Here is a 21,608-nt window from a genome sequence, read left to right on the forward strand (position 1 = left end):
TTGTTTGTTTGTTTGTCTGTTTGTCTGTCCGTTAGTGTGCAACATAACTCAAAAAGTTATGGACAGATTTGGATGAAATTTTCAGGGTTTGTTGGAAATGGGATAAGGAAGAAATGATTAAATTTTGGTGGTGATCGGGGGTGGGGGGGCCCACGGGGTGGGGGTGGGGGGGTGCACTGATCGTTAGTGTGCAACATAACTCAAAAAGTTATGGACAGATTTGGATGAAATTTTCAGGGTTTGTTGGAAATGGGATAAGGAAGAAATGATTACATTTTGGTGGTGATCGGGGGTGGGGGGGCCCACGGGGGGGGGCCACTGATCGTTAGTGTGCAACATAACTCAAAAAGTTATGGACAGATTTGGATGAAATTTTCAGGGTTTGTTGGAAATGGGATAAGGAATAAATGATTACATTTTGGTGGTGATCGGGGGTGGGTGGGGTGGGTGGGCCCACGGGGGGGGGGCCACTGATCAGCCTTGGCGGAGGTCTGCGCTCTCCGAGTGCTTCTAGTTCTACTTGTACATGTCCATTCTATATCACTCTGCCAGTCTAAATAGTTACTAAACAATGTAAACACAGAAAATGATAATTCCATAATTGTAAAATGTGGTAATGACAAATCAGTTTATTTCAGCATTCTATAAAATACATTTTTACAAAAATAAATCTCCTTTTACACAGACATAAAAAAGGCTGTACTTCAGAGGGATTTCATATTGAGAATTAGTATCAATGTCCATACCAAAAAAGTTGGGATTGTTACATTCCTATTCACAACAAAGAGCCCAAAAGCTGTTCAAGGAAACTAAATGCACACAATACTGTGCACATAAGGTAATGTCTGAAATAGTGTGTTTTGAATAGCTAATGCATATTATTTAGAGTACAGGATGCCCAATGATCCATAAATGTAATTCTGATATATTATTTTTTGCATGAGATAAAACTGAATATAGTAACCAAAAACTATGATGTCAGCATCGTCTTTTTGCCAGAGGTCTGTTCTGCCCACGCATCTGCAATGCACTTTGTATTGTAAATTGGAATTGTAAGTGGGAAGTGCAATGCAAACATTGCTCCATAGCAGCTACACTGACGTATGCCTTCACTGCACATGTGTCTGCATGCATGTTTTAGTTTGTCAGACTTGAGAGGTAGTCTACAAAATGCCTGTCAATCTGCCTGGTTAATTGGTCAATCACTGTTCTACTCTGAAACCAAACTGCAAGACTTTATAGGAAAATTAAATTCAGTTAATTTTCAATGAAATTGAAATATGAGATTTTGGCTGAGATACGAATACACATTCTGAAAGTGAACGAAAGAATACTGGATGTCTTTTAAAATGAACTGGTGATAGTGTTAAAAGCTTTGCTTTCCTAAATTTGTGATATTGCAGGCAGATTTTATTCAGGAGCCAAAAGAGTGTCAGTGAGTTGAGCAGGGTTGTGCTCTCAGCTCCATGCTGTCAGACAGCTTGCACTGCCACAAAGAGACACAGCAGGCTACAGGAGCTTATGAGCACAGTGGAGGAAGAGGACAGTGGGCGGAGGTCATGAGAAACAACATGGGATGGTGAGGATTGGAAATAAAGAATCTGTCACCTGCAAGAGGACTATGTTTAAACATAGAATTTCACATTATTTCTGATACTAGTCTACTGCTTGACCCTTTAATACTTTTGATTCGAATGAGGTGAAAACATTGTGGCATGTGCTGCAAAGAAAAAATGACAAAATTGGAAAAGGTGTGCACTTTCTTGATTTGCACAGCGTTCTGGGAGTATCACTCGCCTACTGTTGGATCGACTTGCACTTCCCTTCAGGAAAATACCACTAAAAATCAATACTACTACTCAGTGTGTGTGTGTGTGTGTGTGTGTGTGTGTGTGCAAGGCTCTTTCTGTGAATGTGTGCTTTTATTTCAATTTAAAGAGGAGATTTGCATGATTTATGCTCAGATTACATTTTACCAGGTATAGCACTATTGGTAACCTTTATTACCTAAATGTCACATGTTGGTTGAGTACTACAGAGGTACACAAATACAAGTTATATCTGAGTTTTCCGTCTGTCAGCCCCTGTAAACATATATCTACTCTTTAAATGGGAACAAAAGCAACATGTCCCTAACGTTCTTGTTTTTGTCCCCATAATCTCAAGTTCATGTTTTGAACCATCTGTCCTACTTGCAAGTGAACTTCCCATTTAAAGTCTTTCTGTTGCACATAGCAGCTGCATTGTGGGACCACTTGGTGAGCAGGTGCATCACTTGAGGGCCTGCTTCATACATGCATAATGTATGTGGACATGTTTTGCATGTGCTTCTTATTCACATGTCTGGCAGGTGGGATGTGTAGTAGGTGCAAGAGAAGGCTCAGTGACTTGGCATGCTTTCAGCTGCCCCAAGTTTAGCAAGTGAAGGTTTAAGGTTGCTGATGGTAAATAGGTTTTCTGATGGAAATTAGGTTGCTTCAGTTCACTAATTTAAAACAAGAGGTCATAGTTAGAATTATACTTTCTAACTAAAGATTTGCACCATAATGTACAACAATGTAATGTTTTTCTGTTAAGTGGGAAAACTGTGCTGTTTAGGAACTGGTATTAAAGACGAGGTATTCATATTGGTACTGGTATCGGAAAAATCTCAATCTCTTGCTATATAAATAGACAACCTTTGGTTTTGTGTGGGAGAGTTTAGAGAGTTCTCTGTCAGTGTAATCAGGATGAATGTGTGAATCAGTACCACTGGATCAGGAATGACATTGAACATGATCGTTTGTTTTGTTCGAAATACTTGCAGTGAAAATTGTTGACAGGATAGTTTGTTATTAGTACTATCACCTCAAAAAACAACCATAAAAATCACATTGCACTGTGTTGTATTAGTGACCTCAATTCATAATGTGGGTTAACTGACACTTAAAACACAATTTCCCCTGAACAGCTGGTGGTGAATCATCTGCACATCTAGTAACATTTAGCTGAGTGTGTATTTTAAGGAAAATTAATCACCACTTTTTTGAGCATAGTACATTTTCCCTTATTATTCATGTCCAAACGGTGTTCACGCTAGTATTTCAGTGTGATTAAGGAGAAACATATCTCCTCAGTATTTTGTGAGGTTTTGTATCTACTTGCATGTATATGTACCAAGGCAGACAAGTATTTAGTCTTTTTGAATTTTTCATTATGAGCAGATTTTCTGGTTGTGTCGTTCACATCTGGGCAGGTGATGGAAAAGCAGCCATTTGATTGGAGCTGGACATCTGCATATTCGACACAGCAGTTTCTCAGTCATGCGTACATAAACTTCACAAGCCCCTCATCAGCACTCATGAGTCTGCAGTCAGCAGCCTGCAGCTGCGGGAGAGCGAGGTCAAGGACAAGATAACTGAAGCTTTTTGATGCGATGATGAACTGACTAATAAAACTCTTAACACCCGAGTGAGTTCAGGGTTAGGTGTTTCTCAGCTATTGGATCATCCGTGTCTTTTAAGTCAGCTTCACACCATCTGTCTGTCAACTCTCTTTCTCTTTTTCTTTTACTCTCTGCAAAATATCAAATGCTTTTCCCGAGATCAAAATAAAATGGGGATTTTCCACAGTGCATCTGACAGCAGGAGTTTAATGACATGAATATTGTTTACATAAAAGAACCTTGATGATTACCTGTACATGCCCTCATCTCTGTCATTTTTTGTAAACTCCATTATACAGAATATATGTGAATCAAATATCTTGATCATTTTTCTGATGAGTTATTTTACAGCGAGTATCTTCTGTTTGTTACTAGGGTTATGTACTCTCAAACAACGTGATATCATGACTCGCGTAAATATACACATCACTTTTAATTGGTATGCTGTCTGTACGCATCATAAGCTTTCTGTGTGTATGTTCATGCCATGTCAAATACCTTGCGCTGAGGGTTAGGCTTAGGGTTACAGTTAGGGTTATGTGAACCAGAGATCTTAGCATAAATTCACACATACCATCAAATGGTGTTCAGTAACACGAGAAAGGTTGAAATTGCGTACGTATAGCATACCAAATGCCGTAAGAACTGGTGTGACATACAACGTGATTTCATGAGATCAGTCTCCTCTAAAATGAAGCTTTACTTTTTATAGTAATTTCAATTAAATGTTCTCTTCATGTTTTTTCCACTGTTGTATCATATGCCTGGTAAACACTTTGTAATACACATACAGTATACACCTTTATGGGGATTGAAGCTGGGAACATACAGTACTGTGCAAAAGTTTTACCAATAGGATTGTTGTTTTTGAAAGGTTGAAATGAGCACATTTATTTCTCAGTCTCTTTTCTTGAGATACAACACAGGAATATGTGTACAAAAAAAATAATTAAATGTGTTGTAAAAGTTAAAGTCACTACTTGATGTTACCCCTGTTCCCAAGAAGGTACAGAAACAATTAGAAACAGCTGACATGTGTTGAAGGAAACCTGGTATAAACCATCAGAGAAATCATATAATAAATCTCATATTGTCTGAACAGAAGAGTTGACATGTTAAATGCAAAGGCAGGTCACACTAAATACTACCAGTTCATTTTATAGAAGCTGTTTCTTCCCAACAACTTTTGTTTTTATTGCTGTACATACTTCACACATATCCACATTGTATCTTAATGCAGAGACTGAGGAATGCAAATGTGTGGTCATTATAACTTTACTAAACCGACCAACTTATTGCTGGCCTAGGACTTTTACACAGTACTGCATAAATAACAATTGCATTTGTTTTTGACACACAGATAGTAAGGTTATTTTAGTAGTTATTGGCTCTACTTCTTCATGAACCATTACAGTATTGCAGACTAGCAATGTGATGACATTGTTAAGAGTACTCGTCAAACCTCAGAGTGGAAAATATTGCAAATATATAACGGCTAAAATTTGCTTAGAGGTCTTATTTATGTCTTCATGCATAAGAAATCAATGTAAGTGAATCCCCAAAGGAACTTTGTGTTGGTAAATGCAAGTTATGCAAACTTACAGGATTTCAGTTATGTTGCAACATGTTGATGGCCATATGAACTATGTTTTCAGATCAAAAATATCCAATTTCATCACAATTAATGCTATATTTTCATGTCACAAATGGCCAAGTTATATTTTAACTGAATTTACCTGAAAAACAAATATTCTATTCTTTTAGATTCCCCAGTTTTTCTTGCAAGATTATATACTACATATCACATGGTTGCAATATGGAGTATGATGCTGATCCATCCTGCTTATGTTACGCCAATACATACATTAAGAATGTCACACGTCACTTTTTAAATCAACAGTTTTTAAATAATAAGCATTTTTATAAAGAAATAACAATTCTATATTGTTATTAGTATGATGATAAACTATACAATAAATAATTATAATACTAGTTTTTGCACAGGGATCATTTCTGGAAACGGTGACATGGCTGCCGAGCATCAGTATGATGGGATCCATAACAACCATGTCACATCCGTCCACTGCCACATTTGTGTTTTTGTGTCAGCTGTTATTGTTTTAGATCCACAATACTAACATTTATGAATAAGAGGATAATTAGCAATAGTAAGTATGTAAGTTTATTACTTATAAAGTACTGGTACCAACCAGATCATCATGGGTAATGTCATGTCTGTCCACTGTCACGTCCGTCCACCAGCAAAAAGTTTTCACATACACGTGCTATTCAAAATCCAATATTTCTAAAAATATAGCTTCCACTGTCAAATAATATCCATAGTCTGTGCACAAATGTGTTAGCATTATTTCAACACAGTTCTATGCATTCCTTACAACTTTTTTTTTTTTTTTTTTTTTGACAAAAATGGCCACTCATTTGACCCCCTAAGTAACCTTTAGCCGATAATTTCTTTTAGTGTCATCTAGCTGTTTTATACAGACATGTAGAAATGATTCTTGTGATTTGTAAGGAAGTAAAGGAGATAATGTATAACGTGGCTCTGATTTCATTGCTTGTGAAATTGCGTAACAACAATAAATGGAGAAAGTATGCAAAAGGCCAACATGGAAGTCAAACACAACAATAAAAAAGTCAGTCACCACAGATGATTTCATTCAGGTTATTCTGTAACAACTGTGATAGCTATATTTGTTTCTCCGACATTTTTTTTTTTTCATACCACTGTCCTCAACTTACATGACTGCTTGATTGTGCTTGTATGATATATGCAAAAATCCTGCCATAAACACTTTGCCATTAGATATCTGCAGGAATGTGCTGCTGATGTGGTTTATTTTTATGTTTACTTTATTTTTTAGGACCGGTATTTAGTGCCAGATTGAAGAACTGATAATTAATTAGTTCATCAATTATAGGATCTCTTACCAAAGCTACGATGTTGTTGATTGTAAAATTAAAATAGCTGATTTGATCTTCAAGTTTACCCAATGGAATACATTTATAAGGATATACTGCTGCCTTAAATCTAACTATCACAGGCCAGAAATGTGCATGTGACTGAGTATAAGACCTTGAGCCTTTTTTTTAGGTATTGAATTTCCATTACATAACAACTCACTATTCCTTCCACGTAGCATCTCATCAATAAATCAAATAGATTGAGCAAAAGAATCGAGGTTGACCTGTCAAGAAGGGAGAAAATCAGAGGAGAGGGTCACGGATGGATGTATGGAAACCAGAAGGATGGGGGGAGGTCAGATGTGCACACTAGGTTGGAAGTGTTGTAGAAGGCTTGACATGCAGAGGATACTAAAAATACCTAAATGTGAAGGAGAGGTGAGAATGAGTTGATATGTTAGGAGAAACAAGTGGATGAAAACAGAAGAGGAATTGAGAACTTGAGCAGAAAATAACAGAGGTAGAGCAAATTCACCTATCCCTTCCCCCACTACTTGTGGTTAAAGAGCAGAGAAGAGTAATGAGATTGTATGGCTGTACTACAGCCCTCAGGTCGGGGTAATTGTTTAATGCATCGTGTCTACTTGCTTAGTGATCCAGAGACTGTATACCAGCTGGAGTGTTTAGCCATTTACTTCATTACTTGAACTTATTAGTGATGCCACTTGATGTGTTTTTCCACAAACCTAGCAACATTTTTAGGCAAAGTTGAGGTAAATGTAATCTGTTGTAAAAGTACACATGGCATTTATCTAAAATGTCAACTGTCCGACATATATGGGAGCAGACGCACTACTCAGGAAATGGGAGTGGCACTTCCTCGGAAGAATGTACAGTATGTCTCAGCATATGCCGAAGGCCTACAGACTCACCTTCAGATTCAGGACTTCAGTACAACAGGAAAATATACAGTAGCAAAATAGAAATAGTTTCTGTTTGATGTCCCATGTGAGTTGTTTCTTTGCGCAGTTGGATTACAGGTGTGGCTTCATCTCAGCAGTCCTGGAGTTGTGCTATCAAAGAGCTGATTTGAAGATGAAAGTCTGTTGGAGTCTGAAGTTGCCCTTTTCACAAGGTTTAGGCTAAATGACAACATCTGTCTGTGTGTCTTCGAGATCAATACACAGCAAGAACAACATGGTTCTGTGCAAAAGAGAAGTGGAAGGACAATAGCTCAGTCAGAGGACGATGAAGAGGGGAAGATAAAGGGAGTGTGGGTTTCCTTGTAGTGAGGGGTTACCCAAAAGGGCACAATAAATCTACAAGCAAAGGGAGATCAGAGGCTGCCCAAGCCCACAACCTCTCCTAATATACACATACACTCATGTGAGCTGCTCTTTGTACTCTCACAGTAAACAAAAATTAGGTTTGTTCTGGGGAAGAAAAATAATAAAAAAGGACAAACATGGTTACAAAATGTTTTCCACAACACCAAGCAATAAAACAGTCATAAAAACATATCAGGGAGATAAAGAACAACAGGAATAACTCGATGCACCACATCCTGTTCTTCTCTTAATTCTTTTAAGACCTCAGCCCACCAACTAACCACAGCTACTCCCTTTTTCAGAGAACTTAACTGCTTCTACTTTAAAGCTAAAACTCAACCGATAAGAGATGAGTAAGAGCAGGCTTCCTCAGAAAAAGCTGGGTTTGTCAATAATTTGCCATAATGTTGTACTGTCTATCAGAGGATGACTATCCCTGCCAGGAACCCCGTAGATGCAAATTACTGGAACTGTATGAATGTGAAAAGTCAGCACAACAGTAAAGAGAGAAAAACCTGTATCTGCCATGTTACTTAGTTGTAGTAGAAGATGTAATAATACCACAACACTATTGTACACTGTCCTTGTACAGGTTTTATAAAATATGTCAATAATTACTCTGTTAATGGTGCCAGATTGTTTACAGTGTGTTTTTGCTCTTCTAGAGAAGCTGATAGCATACCAGCGGGAGTTCCATGCCCTGAAAGAGCGCCTTCGAGTGGCAGAGCACAGGACGCTGCAACGCTCTTCTGAACTCAACAACATTCTTGAGCAGTTCAGACGTGCCATCGCAGAGACTAACAGCAGCAAAGATGCCCTCACAAACTTCTCTGGTAAGTGAGATTTTCAAATCTACAAATTTAGTTATGTTTTATGCCCTTAAATATTTTATGCACAAGTTTGTTATGTTGTGTTTGGAATTTTCACCTGTCATTTTCTGCATCACTTCAATGGAAAACAGTGCTGGGTTCCTACTGAAAATGTTGCAAACACCTCATTTTGCTTGCTTTCCTTGGTTTTTAAATCTGCATGATATCTTTTTGCCCCTCTTTTAGATGAGACACAGAAACTGCTGAAGGAGCTTGCAAATAGGAAGCCTCTCCAGGTACCAAATATCTACCACCACCTGCCTCACCTTCTCAACAATGAAGGCAGCTTGCACCCTGCTGTGCAGGTTGGTCTTGGCCGAACAGGAGGTGAGATGTGTTTACACAAACACACACATACAAGCTTAACAATTTCAATAAAGCAGTACCTCCTTTGATTTACTCACCCTTCTTCCCAGAATATAGACACTCATCCTACACCTACACAAGAGATCCTCATTACACCAGGGAGAGGCTCATGTTGCAACAAGTTTTCAGTTGTTGACAAGCTTACAGCAAATTTGCCCTCTGGGCTGAGTATTGCAGTCAGATGTTTCTGACGAATTGTGTTGAAGATAATTATTATACATGTACAGTTTCATATCCTACTTGTCTCATAAGCTACAGATGGCTGACAGAGTAAAGAAAAAACCTGAAGGGAGTGTTTTTTTAGGCGACAATGCCACATCTAAAAGGTTTGAATATGAAAATCATGTTATGATCATCACAGTCACCAGATCTCAGCTCATTTGAATCGTATGGAAGATTTTAGATGGAAGTGTTTGGAGAGCCCTCCCCACTACCATCATCAAAATGCCAAATAAGGGAATATTGGTGTCCATTCCTCTCGTAATTCAGAGGTTTGTCAAATCAATGCTAATTACCACTCAATCAGTTCTGTTGGATTTTGTGGCTCGACACGTTAACAAGGTTGGTTTTTCCTTTAATTTGTCACCCATCAGTGTCTACCATACATTTTTGAGCTGTTTGTACAGGGTTCAAATTTCTGCATGTTGGTGCATATTCTTGCTTTTTGCCTCTACAAATCGTTTTTTGTTATCATGTCTTCTCTCTGGTAACTAATTGAAAAATGCTGTACAAAGAATACATACCTTTGTCACTGAAAGTATGGCTTTAGGCCACAATTGATGCAGGGATATTTCCTTATTAATGCTCAGATTTTCTATTGTGTAGGTTTTGTGGTGAAGTCACAACAAAACATACAAAGCTCAAAGACCTTTACCGTGATCTGCCAAAGCGGCCATCCTTAGTTTTTGTAGATTATTTTACATTCTTTTGTATTTCCTCCTATTCTCAGCATTCCCATTTTTGTTTTTTAAAAATTCTTCCTTTCACTCCTCAAGCAGCTGCATACAGCGTGTGACCTCTGCTGTGTCAGGTTCTCCCTAAGAGGATTACTTATCTAGCATTGTGAGTGAGATAGGTGGAATGAATTTGAGGTGAATCGAGGGTTTGAACAGCTCAAATGGTGCATTCACATTCCTCTTGATGGTCACTGAAGGGAAGAACAGGCATCCTAAGCAAATTAAAGGAAAGCAAGAGGGGGGTAAGACAGGGACCAGTGGTTTTTTGTCTGTGGCCTGCAGCCAGTCTGATCGCTTCAAAGGCCAGAGATCAATGAATGTAAGGTATTCCCACAGGAAACAAAAAAAGATGCAAGGCCTCTTGTCGCTGTCTCTCATACCCTTATTCTGTCTGTTTGGGTATATGACTCTAAAGACTCTTGGCTTGGTTCACTCCTTCATTGTAATCATTAGGGGCAGGTTTGATAGGTTTATGTACTGCCAGCTCTGTCTTAGCTGTCACTGCTCTTTGTACACTGCTTTATTGCTTTCCAGGCTTTAACATTGTTTTATCATTTTCAATGTAAGGTGTTGCCCCTCTATACATAGGTATTGAACCTGTAGCCTTATCTAGTATATTGACAAGCACCTGATCGCCTTTCTAACCTTAAAGGCTGCCTGAGGTTATGGAATACACTGTTTTTCCTGCTGCTGGGAAGTGACTGCAGCCAAAAGATTCACAAGAGAGAACCTTTGCCCCTGCACACATGCATGCCTTTGATTATCTTGATTATCTACTGACTTTGGCCTCAAGTAGCACTGCCTGGTAATGTCCCGTTTTTTCTATGCTCAGTCTTAGTGCAACTCATTTTTGTGCTCTTCCTCTTGTATCTCTGCTAGTCTAAGCATATCTGACAATGAGATATTTATAGCTGTGTAAATTAGGACATCATCCCACTTTAAATTGAACAAGAATTACAGGAAGAAAACTGTTTGAGAACATTTGAGGCCCAAATAGCCTGATGTTCCAAAACAGTTCATGGCTTTTAGCAAGCCATAAACTTGCCAACTTATGACCTGTTACACAAAGGTAGTGGTTAATTGTTGCCCAAGAAACACTCATCATATATCTCCATTTGTTTATACTGACCAGCTGTTTAAGTTGTAGTGGAGCATATCTTCCTTCTTTTTGTCTCAAATTTAGATTGCATATTGGACAGCAATGCAGTCTTGGCTGCTGCTGACTCGCTGTTGGCCTGAGGAGAAACTAGACATCCATGTGTCTGCTCTAATACTAAAGCTGCCAGGACATTCTTTTTTTATGGTTGCAAAGAAAAACTGTGGCGGGGCAGAACAAAGGCTAAGGTTTTGTTTAAGCAAAGGCTCAAACAAAACCCTTCTGATCCCACCACTCTTCAGTCAGTACTAATGTCTAACTAGTAGGGATTTTATCAACAAGAACATAACCCCCCACCAGCTTCACACCTGCAAGCTCTGCCAATTTAATTTGTTATAATGCAGGATCAATCTGACAGCTCCACCGCTGGGCATTGTACCCAAGTAAGTCTGTACTGCCGGGGGTGCACACTTTAATCTTTTTAAGATTACAAGATCTCTATTAAGTGTGCCCATTTTTTCATGTGTGTGAGATTGTGTAAAAGGGCATGATGCAGCAGAAATGAATATCTTAAAGTGATATCTGGTTTGCATATTCTGTGGTTTGCATTTTTTCTGGTTAACACCTGCTATTCTCTTGGCTGTGATTTCACTGCTTCTGCAAGCTCACTAGTAAACATTGCCAATATATTTTTTTACTGACGACTTGTTCAGAGGAGCAGAAGTTATTTTAGTTCATTAATCAACCCATTTAAATCAGCAAACTGTCAATGGCTATGCCTTAGGCCACCGATGCTGACTGGTACACCAAACCTCCTTCCAAGTTCTTTCGCCATGGATTTCAGTTGAACATACTTGTTTTTTTTTTTTTAAAGACAGGGCTCCTGCTGACCACTGTGTGCAAGGCAAAGCTGTACATAGTGTGTTTCAGTTAGAAATGGCATTGTGTCGTTGGGTAATGATAAGACCTGAAGCCCACGCATTGTTGACTTTGGAATGCAATTGTTAGTTTTGATGTTTACATTTGTGCAAGACGTGGGTGTCTAGTACCCATCAAGGCTAATGTTGCATTTACACTATATGTTGTGTTGTCTAAATTCATTTCAAACAGATGTTATCCAGTCTTTACACAGCCAAAAAGTATAAACATGCTGAAAATTTGGAGAAGAAGAGAACGGACTCTGTTATATAAAAATACATCCTCTGTGTAAAGGAGGTCTCCTCGGGCAGACTGTAGGTTTTACATTGAGAAGCTTGGTTTTAAAGGGATATCATCACCCACTCATCTGCACTCATGCACACACACAACACGAGTGTAAAGCTTGGTTCCCTCAGGCTTGTCAAGACCTTGAAAGCTTTAAAAAAGCTTTTTTGTCATTAAAAGATATCACCCAGATACCTCAGGATTCTTCTGCTTGATGTGGCTGTCTTCCCTCATAGCAACATTTCACGTCTTAGGAAAAAAACAGAGTTCTTCTTTTTGTACAGATGCAGTTGTAAAATGTTGCTGCTTTATGCCATGTCTAAAATGTTGTCATGATATTTGTGATTTTCTTTGTTATCCCTTCATAATGCTTTTCCGTTTTTAATTTTTAAAACATTTTTACAGTTTATTAAAACGCATCTTTTGTCATAATAAAGATTATTGCACTAAATGGCTTAGAAAATAAAAACGCATATTGGAAACCCATTTATATATCAAACCATGATCATATGTTTGATCGCATTAATTTTTTTTATGTTAGGGTAAAAGTTAGGCTCATGTCATCTTTCATGAAGTTTGTCAAACATAGGTCTGAAATATTAGTGCACTTGCATACGGACAATGGGCAAATACATGTACAAACTTACACTTTTGTATACAAAGTTGACATATTTAGATGACGTTTTTATAATTCTCCGCTGATATATAATCCCTCCTCAACAGTGCCCGCAACCCTAAAGATTTTTTAACCATGATTTTTAAGTTTGTAAATAAACATGTTTAGATGCAAGACATTTTGTTGGACTTTGCATGTCTACTAATGCCAACTCCTTTTATTTGTATGGCATGCCAAATCAGTCCTTCCCATTGATGTGACAGAGAAGGGGACAGCTTTTTTTTTCCTGAAGGAGATGAAAGAACGGCAGAGTGAAGCGAGCAGACTGATCAAGGGACATGGGGAGGGGCAGTGTTGGAGTCGGTCCTGCTCGCGCTGCACTTGCATGCATTATCACTCATTCACTGTCTGCCACCCTCCCTTATTCTGCCATTCTCTGTCTCTTTTCCTTCCTCCCACATTCTCCTTTCATCCTCGACCTACTTTCTTGGTGGTGGGTGTCGTTCTACGTCTTGAGCTCAGTGAGAGAAACACAAAGCAAAACTGGGACAGATTCTCCATGCTGCACAGATCAGTCTGGTGGATTGCATCCTTTCATGTGTCCACTGTAATGTTCCCTCACTCTGCACCTCAAGTTTGTTTTGTGCCTTGGTTGAGGCCCCCCGTGCTCCACATCAACATGTTCCCTTTGCACAGAGACATGCACATATTCCATTAGTCCAGGTCATGCACCTCACAGCTATTTTTGTCCCTTTAGGGCAAGTTGTTCAGAACTTTCATTAAGACAGAAACTCCATGTATAGATGGAGAGAGAACTAAATATGATTTAAAAAAAGAAAACAATGAATGAACATTTCAATGTAGTTAACCTCATGTATTTTTCATAGGAAATGCTCATTTACTATCAGATAAACACAATGGTAATTTCCTAGTCTTTCACACTAGCATTGGCTGGCTGCACACTCCCTCTGTCTCACTACCTCATTTTCTCCTTAGTGAAAGTGATCCTTGTATCTCAGTAATTGACACTGTTTATTGTCTGCAACAGTCGGTTGTTTCTTTTTCAGTCTGGTGTACTTTTCAGAAAATGTCTCAGTAGTGAAGAACAGACCGTCTGTTCACTCACAACTACACTAAGCCTTATACAATAGCAGCAATAAGGAGATGACAATAGACACTCTCTTTTCCTATCTTTCCCATCTTATTCTTTCACTTATTCAGCATATCCTCAGCTGAATGTAGAGTTTTTGTGAACTCTACCGACACTTCTTTTCCGTGACCGTAAATTTTTTCCAGAATGCGTGGTTTTGTTTTATTGGGACTTTGGATTATTTCTCAGACCCAGTAAACAGTTTGGTCATTTTTGTGCACTGTATTGATTAATGATAAGTCAATTTATTCAGTGCGAAATGTCCTGTCTGAAAGTCTGACATTTAGTTCAGTGCTGTTGACTTTGGTCTGGCTTGCGTATTCAGGTGGTACAAAAGCTCATAAAATAATGTAGCAGCTCACTGTAGATCTCTCAGCAAAGAAATAGAAATAGTTCTTCTCCAACCATTGTTACAGTGTTGTGTGACTAAGTAATTACAAAGGAAGTTGACACATTTAAGCGTTGCATTCTTACAGGTAGTTTTATAAGAACATTTTCTTTTAGAACATGCCTCATAGTAGCACAGACATTATTCCATCTGTCATTCTGGGCATGTATTTCTGTGTTCTGGACTCTTGAACTCTTTTCCTTTTTGGTCACTAAATCGCAATGTTCTAACCTCACGCTGTCTTCCTCTTAGTTACCATGGTAATGGGGATCCCCACAGTTAAGCGGAAGGTGAAGTCTTATCTGTCAGAAACGCTGCGATCGCTCATAGACAAGCTGTCACCAGAGGAGAAACTTGACTGTGTCATTATTGTCTTCGTTGGGGAGGTGAGCCCACGTGTTCCTACACTGTGACTAACAGCTTGAGGCTTTTAACCAGTGACTTCTATGTTGATAAGAAGTTTGACTAAATGTGTCTTCCTGGTTTAATATCTGCAGACTGATCTTGACTACGTTCAGAGCGTGGTTACTGGCCTTGAGAAAGAGTAAGTCTGCTTCCTTCCCCTTGATAAGCACACAAACCACTGTTGGAATGAGAAAAGTATAAGTGAGACACTTTAAGACACCTTGGTTGGGCCAGCTTTTTATACCAGTGCTGGTACTAATACTTTGGCTTTGATCAGGGTTGAACACTACTGTTTTTAATACCCATTTTCTGTTTTAACAAAGAAAACAACATCCCACATAACGATCTTTAGTTTTATTTATCTACTCACTCACAATTTTCAGTTCCTGTCAGTTTTAAAATGTGCAAAAACAAACATATTAACCTTGAAGTTGCCTTTTAACATGACATGACAAAAATCTATAAAAGCAATGCATATGTACTGCTTATATTGACACTGTGGTTTACTCCTTTGGTATCAAACATCAAGGCATTTTTTGATACTCAATAGAATTTGAGATGGAAAATTGAATGGATGGAAAAAGCACCTTGCCCTAATACAAGTAACCTTTATTTTCTGCAAGATACAACTTGCACTGAGGCGCCAGTAGCCAACCATCCTGTTTACAGCAAGGTGTTGTAAACTATTGTATGGTCTTGCGACTAAGTGCAAAGCTTTCCAAGACTTTCTAATACCCTGTAAAATAAACACTTTTCTGTTTGTTTATGTTTAGGCCTTGCATCTTGACCCACTCAGACTCTTCAACAAAAATGAAGAAAATAGAAAACATTGGTCAGGAAAAACATGTTGTGGAGGCAGACACATGTATTAGTGTTGTGCCGAAATCCATGTAATGTAAAGAATATACTTCAACAACTTGAACCGACACTGACTAAAATTTATAACTTAGTTGTTGCTATTCAGTTTCATGATAAACTAAAGTATGTGTTTCTGCTGCATCCAATATTACTGAAGAGCTAAAGTCTGAGTAAAATCTAGCTCAAAGAACAGTTTGTCTGAGCTTTGGTACTGGTTTGTAGATTGTTTATTTATTTATTTTGAATTGCATTAAAACCAAACAACAAAAGGATTGTATAAAAGAAATTCCAACATTCGAAAAGGAGCAGGATGAAGTTTAATTTATAAGCTCCCGCCCCCTTACCCCATCCTTCAACCTACCCTAAATTTCTATATCAGATCCCATAAGTAACTCACAAATCCTACACATATCACACTAAATTCTGACTATGCACAAAACACAGAACTGCTATACATATCAAGGATAGAACATTTTGCAGCAGCATTTCACATTAAAGTAAACTCTGTCCTTTTCGAAGCAGTAATAATGTACATATCAAAAACAAAAATAAACTGTTCGTTTCATGACAATAATACACATGTCAAAAACAAAAGTATACTATCTGTTCTTTTAGTTCTTTGTACTTTACTGTGTGTACACAGATATCTTGGAAAATGTTTGTGTGGGTACGTTTAACATTGTGAAGGAGTCTGTTTAAACCCAATTCAGCATCTTTCCTGACTCCTATTTTGATGCCTAAATTCCACCAAACTCCAACTGAAAAGTAAAGACGATTAAAAATTAAAGAGAAAGAAAAAACATAAAAGTCTTTTGCTGACAATTCACCCACACCCACCTCTCCATGTCGACTTGTGTTATATATATATAACTTAACAGTATTTCTGTGTTCGTGCTTGTGGGCGTAAATTGCCAAACAGATTTGTGACTGTTCTCACCTGGATGCAAATAGACACTTATTTTTTTTTCCACAGGTTCTCTACAGAGCTGAGTTCAGGCTTACTGGAGGTAATTTCTCCTCCAGCCGCTTATTACCCCGACCTCACCAACCTCAAAGAGACTTTCGGAGATTCCAAAGAGCGGGTCAGGTAAGAAAAGTCAACGGGCGCGACATCTGTTATCGGTGTCTGTCTTGTAATTAGGTGGAACGTGTAGATGGAAAATCCTTTAAAATCATGGAGAAATCAGGCCCTAGAGTAATGAAATGCAGGGGAACTGTGATGATGACTGCAGAAAAAGTAGAGGGATGAGTCAGGGGGAAAGTGGGAGGGAGCGTGCACGCGAAAGCTTTTAGGCTGGTACTTAGTATTCCACAGGCATTTCTCAAAGTCAGATCAAGGTCATCAGCAGCAGCACCCTCTATCTTTTTCTCTCTGTAGTGCCTTCTCTTATTATCCTCTGGCTTTATCTTCTCTTTCTGGTCCACTAAGAGTTGGTTCCATGAGAAATCTGTTCATGGTGCAGTTTGTATAGTATTCTTCTGCATTCAGATAAGGCTTCAGGCCCAGAGGAGTTATGTTATGTTTATATGGAGGGGGGTTTGTAAGCACAGACTGCTCTGATGGTAATCACTTAGTATCTTGTTCAGCATGAGTCGTTTTCTAAAAGTGTTATATTTGGATGTGTCTGACTGAAAGGCATAAACAACAGCGCTTATTCATTCTGATGCAGTGATGGCTGATCTGCAATTCAGCCACACAGTCACTTGGCTGGGCTCGGAGATCCAGAGATCTGTCTCATATTTGTGGTATCTGTTTGTCTGTGTGTGAGTGTGCGTGAAAATCTGCCTGTGCCACCTCCCACACCTGTTTAGCTGAAGATTCATGTACACCTGCAACCCCAGTGAACAGCAGTGAGTCAGACTGCAACAAAGGCTGATCATACTGATCAAACCGTTACTGACAGCCTTTGTTTTTATTTTATTAAAAAGAAATCTGATGTTGGATCAAAATGTGTTCTGTGTACCCAGAGGGCAATTAGTTTTGGAGCAAGAAATGGATACAAGACAATAAATGAAAATACAGAGGGGATGACAAACAGGGTTAGAGGAGGGTAGGAGGGGCACTGACTGTCAGCAAACACAAGGAAAACAGAAGTGATGGACCCAGGTTGACCCTCCTTATTGCACAACTGCTTACTAAAGTGCTGAATTCTGGGATGTCACTTTTAACTCTTTCCGTGCCATGGGCCGATTAAATCGGCTTTACGAATACAACATTTAAAGTGCCGCGGGCCGATCAGAGCGGCTTTGGAGAACACGCCGGATGTTACCGAGCGGTTTCCTGCAGGATTCTTTGAATATTATAAGAACGATGCGAAATACTGAAAAATTCTGTGGCACTTTTAAGGCTTATTAGCCCCTTAACTGTCTGGCACCGAAAGAGTTAAGAACATATCAACCTCATCAGCACTGGAGCATTATGAATACTTGGGCATATGGAAATAAATTCAACCACTTTCCCTAAACAAAACAAATATACCAAGCATACAAAAATGGTTGTAGAAACTTTAAAATACAATGATGGGTTTGTTGTTAGTCATATGTACTATATATTAAGAGTGCAACTAAAAGTTATTCTAATTGTCTATTCTAAAGGTATCTTTCAATTAATTTCTTGATTAATCACTTGGTTGTCTATAAAATGTGGAAAATGGTCATCAGTGTGTCCCCAAGCACAAGGCAAGATCCTAAAAATATGGACCATAACCCAAATATATGCATTTTACATTTAGATAGGAGTAAAGAAACCAGAAAATATGTCAATTTGTGAAGCTGGAATCAGAGAATATTACCCTTTTTCTGTTTAAAAAGGAAAAAAAAAGCTATAACTTGACAACTAGTTTATTAATCAATTAACTGTATTTGTACACTTTACATATTAATTATTGTTGTTTTGTGTAGATGGAGAACCAAGCAGAATCTGGACTATTCCTTCCTCATGATGTATGCTGTCAGCAAAGGGGTTTACTATGTCCAGGTATGTTTTTTAAAAACAAAAAAATGCATGAGTTGCTTCCATGTCTACTTGTTGGAGTATATTTTCTATTTAGATCAGGGGTGTCAAACATAAGGCCCGCGGGCCAAAAATGGCCCTCCGAATGGTCCAATCCGGCCCGCAGGATGAATTTATGAAGTGCAAAAATTACACTGAAAGTACTATCAGTTAATGGTGTTCAGGGGCCACATACAACTCAATGTGATCTCAAGTAAAATAATAACATAATACCCATAAATAATGACAATTCTAAATTTTCTCCTTGGTTTAATGTGAGAAAAGTAAAATTATACTATGAAAATATTTATATTTAAAAACTATCCTGTCACAATAAAATGTGAAGAACCTCAAAAAAATGAACAACCTGTAATGTCTTAAGAAAAATAAGGGCAATTTTAACAATATTCTGCTTATTACTAAATGTGTTTGTAGATCCATTGTGTTAATAATAAGCTGAGACCTAATATTGTTGAAATTGCACTTATTTTGTCAAAAGATATTTCAAGCTGTACATAATTGTTCAGGTTATGCACAATTTTATAATGTAATTTAATTTTCACACTAAAACAAAGGAAAAAATCTGGATTATTATTGATAGGATATTTCTGGTCCGGTCCACTTAAGATCACATGTGGCCCCTAAACTGAAATGAGTTTCACACCCCTGATTTAGATATAGCTTTGGTGCATATCACAGTCAATTAAAAGACAGCAGGTACTTGCTCTATATGAAATTATTTATGATTACAGTTCTTCGGAGGCAGGATGATTTTTTTTTTTTTTTTTTTTTTTTTTAAACCATAGCTGGTTTCACTTATTCTTAGCCTAATCCTCTTAGACATCTCCAGCTCTAATCTTTCTTTTTGGCTAAAGTAGTTGTCCCATTTGGGAGTGTTTATTTAAATGCGGATTTGTAAATACTCACACCAGCCGTTCATGGTTCACTTAACTGTGGTGTCTCTCATCTCTTTGTCCAATGCACGGTGTGTGTCCCATTTCCATTGTCTGGTCTCACGTGAAGGGAAGAGGTATTTCCTGTCTGTCATCTCCATTAGTTTAGAACAACAGCAGTATCTCTTAGCTCAGGTCAGAGTGCTGTCCCTGTGTGAACATAGAGGAGTCTCCCCTTTGCTTCCCATGTCATGATTCAGAACCCAGCTCTTGCAATACTTTGTTTTGTCTCATGTTCGATCCTTTATGTGCCTCCTGTCCTTTAGCTCGAGGATGACATTGTGGCCAAGCCTAACTATTTTGCCACCATGAAGAACTTTGCCTTGCAGCTCTCGTCTGAGGACTGGATGATACTGGAGTTCTCTCAGCTGGGCTTCATTGGTACGACCTATTAACTCTCAGTCTGATCAATACACAGCATCCACCAGGGGTCTGTCTCCTCGAGCAAGTTCTGCATAGTCAGCTTATGTCAAAACCCAACCATGACATTCTTGGCTAAATAATCCCTGTAAAGTGGTTTTATCTCATTCTGTTGAGTCAGGATTTTCTAATCCACTTGTCAAGAAAGTCCCATACTGCAAGCTGTGTAGGATTTATGATCAACACTTAAATGCAGTGTCCACAGTTTGTGAACAGGTTTAATTGGCAGTGAATATGACTACATATTGACCTGACTTTTAGCTCATGTTTAAAAAAAAAAAATAAAGGTCTGCTGGGTTTTCTATTAAGCATTCATCTGTGGTTTTATGTTATTGATGTAAACCTTAAGGTGAAATTAATTGTTGTTTGTCCTTTTGTTCTGCTGATGGAAATAGATAGGTCATCATAAAACATGATTCGTTAGTTAACCTTTAATTTTCTGCCAAGACTGTTGACATATAATAAGGCACTACCCTTTAATCCTGAACTCACAATGGTTCTGCAGATATTGTAGTCCTCATGCAAGTTTTATTTCATCTTTTGTAAAATGATGTTCCAAAAAGAGAGAGAAAGAGAGAGAGAAATACAATAATTTTAATTATGCTCACAGAACAATAAGCTCTTTTCACAGTTTGACCTTTTAATTACAAATATTTAGTTGTTAGTGCATTGCTCTAGAACCACTGAACTCCTCTTATTTCCTCTTACAGGGAAAATGTTTCAAGCTCCAGACCTAAACCTCATTGTCGAGTTCATCTTTATGTTCTACAAGGAGAAGCCCATCGACTGGCTACTGGACCACATTCTCTGGGTCAAAGTCTGCAATCCTGAAAAAGATGCGGTATGCACTGTAGCTACTGTATAAGTGTCTGTATAAATAGAACAGGTCTCATGATTCCACTCATTACCTCTTTGACAGAAACACTGTGAGCGGCAGAAATCCAGCCTACGTGTGCGGTTCAGACCCTCCCTTTTTCAACATGTGGGGCTCCATTCTTCTCTTGCTGGAAAGATCCAAAAACTCACAGTGAGTTTCTTGCTGTCACTTTTGCTATTTTCCAGCTACAGCTGAGGTCGTTTCCTTTGTGGAAATGTCAGTTTCACACTTTCTCTGTATCTGCAGGACAAGGACTTCCTGAAACCACTGCTGCACAAGATGCATGTGAACCCCCCAGCTGAGGTTTCCACTTCAATGAAGGTGTCTGGAAACATTAATTAAAAATATGACTCTTGCATAACATATATTTTTAACATAAATAGGCTCATCCCCTAATTGCCCAAATCATAAACAGAATACAGGATCAAATGTGGCAACAACTTATAAAGTACAAATATTCTTTACCAACGAGTTTCTCATAGGTGTATGTTAGTAACATATTGGCTCTTTCCTCTTGGTTCATCTTCTTTCTCATCATTACAAATTTACTAAGGCACTTATTAATGCCGTATGTATGAATTATGTAACACAGGAAATGTCATTCTTCTCACGAGCACTCAATAAGGATGGCTTATTATTTTGTAGTGAAAAACAAATCTACAAATAGTAATAGTGTCTAAATAGTAGAGACTAAGTTGGAATTTGCCCCTCATTCCAAAGTGAAGACTTGAGGAAACTATTACCCTATAAGGTCCATACTAAAACATTTTAAGATTACAATTAAT

At 38.3% G+C, this 21,608-nt stretch overlaps 1 protein-coding gene and 1 long non-coding RNA gene across 2 annotated transcripts in view; one reads left to right on the forward strand and one right to left on the reverse strand.

The window, feature by feature from the left end:
* Window positions 1–21,608, forward strand: part of mgat4a (alpha-1,3-mannosyl-glycoprotein 4-beta-N-acetylglucosaminyltransferase A) — a 36,851-nt gene that overhangs the window by 9,049 nt on the left and 6,194 nt on the right. Inside the window, exons 2-11 of the mRNA XM_030124994.1 lie at window positions 8,340–8,507; window positions 8,730–8,870; window positions 14,571–14,704; window positions 14,816–14,862; window positions 16,555–16,668; window positions 18,483–18,558; window positions 19,793–19,907; window positions 20,657–20,787; window positions 20,866–20,973; window positions 21,070–21,144. Coding sequence (XP_029980854.1) covers window positions 8,340–8,507; window positions 8,730–8,870; window positions 14,571–14,704; window positions 14,816–14,862; window positions 16,555–16,668; window positions 18,483–18,558; window positions 19,793–19,907; window positions 20,657–20,787; window positions 20,866–20,973; window positions 21,070–21,144 — 1,109 coding nt within the window. The remainder of the gene's footprint in view (window positions 1–8,339; window positions 8,508–8,729; window positions 8,871–14,570; window positions 14,705–14,815; window positions 14,863–16,554; window positions 16,669–18,482; window positions 18,559–19,792; window positions 19,908–20,656; window positions 20,788–20,865; window positions 20,974–21,069; window positions 21,145–21,608) is intronic.
* On the reverse strand, window positions 4,620–13,323 carry LOC115412472 (uncharacterized). The gene is made up of 3 exons (XR_003934345.1): window positions 13,313–13,323; window positions 10,463–10,469; window positions 4,620–4,746 (listed from the first exon to the last, which is right to left on the reverse strand). It is a non-coding gene; the product is annotated as an uncharacterized LOC115412472 (long non-coding RNA).

The sequence above is a fragment of the Sphaeramia orbicularis genome, chromosome 21, assembly GCF_902148855.1.
Source record: "Sphaeramia orbicularis chromosome 21, fSphaOr1.1, whole genome shotgun sequence".
Taxonomy (NCBI): domain Eukaryota; kingdom Metazoa; phylum Chordata; class Actinopteri; order Kurtiformes; family Apogonidae; genus Sphaeramia; species Sphaeramia orbicularis.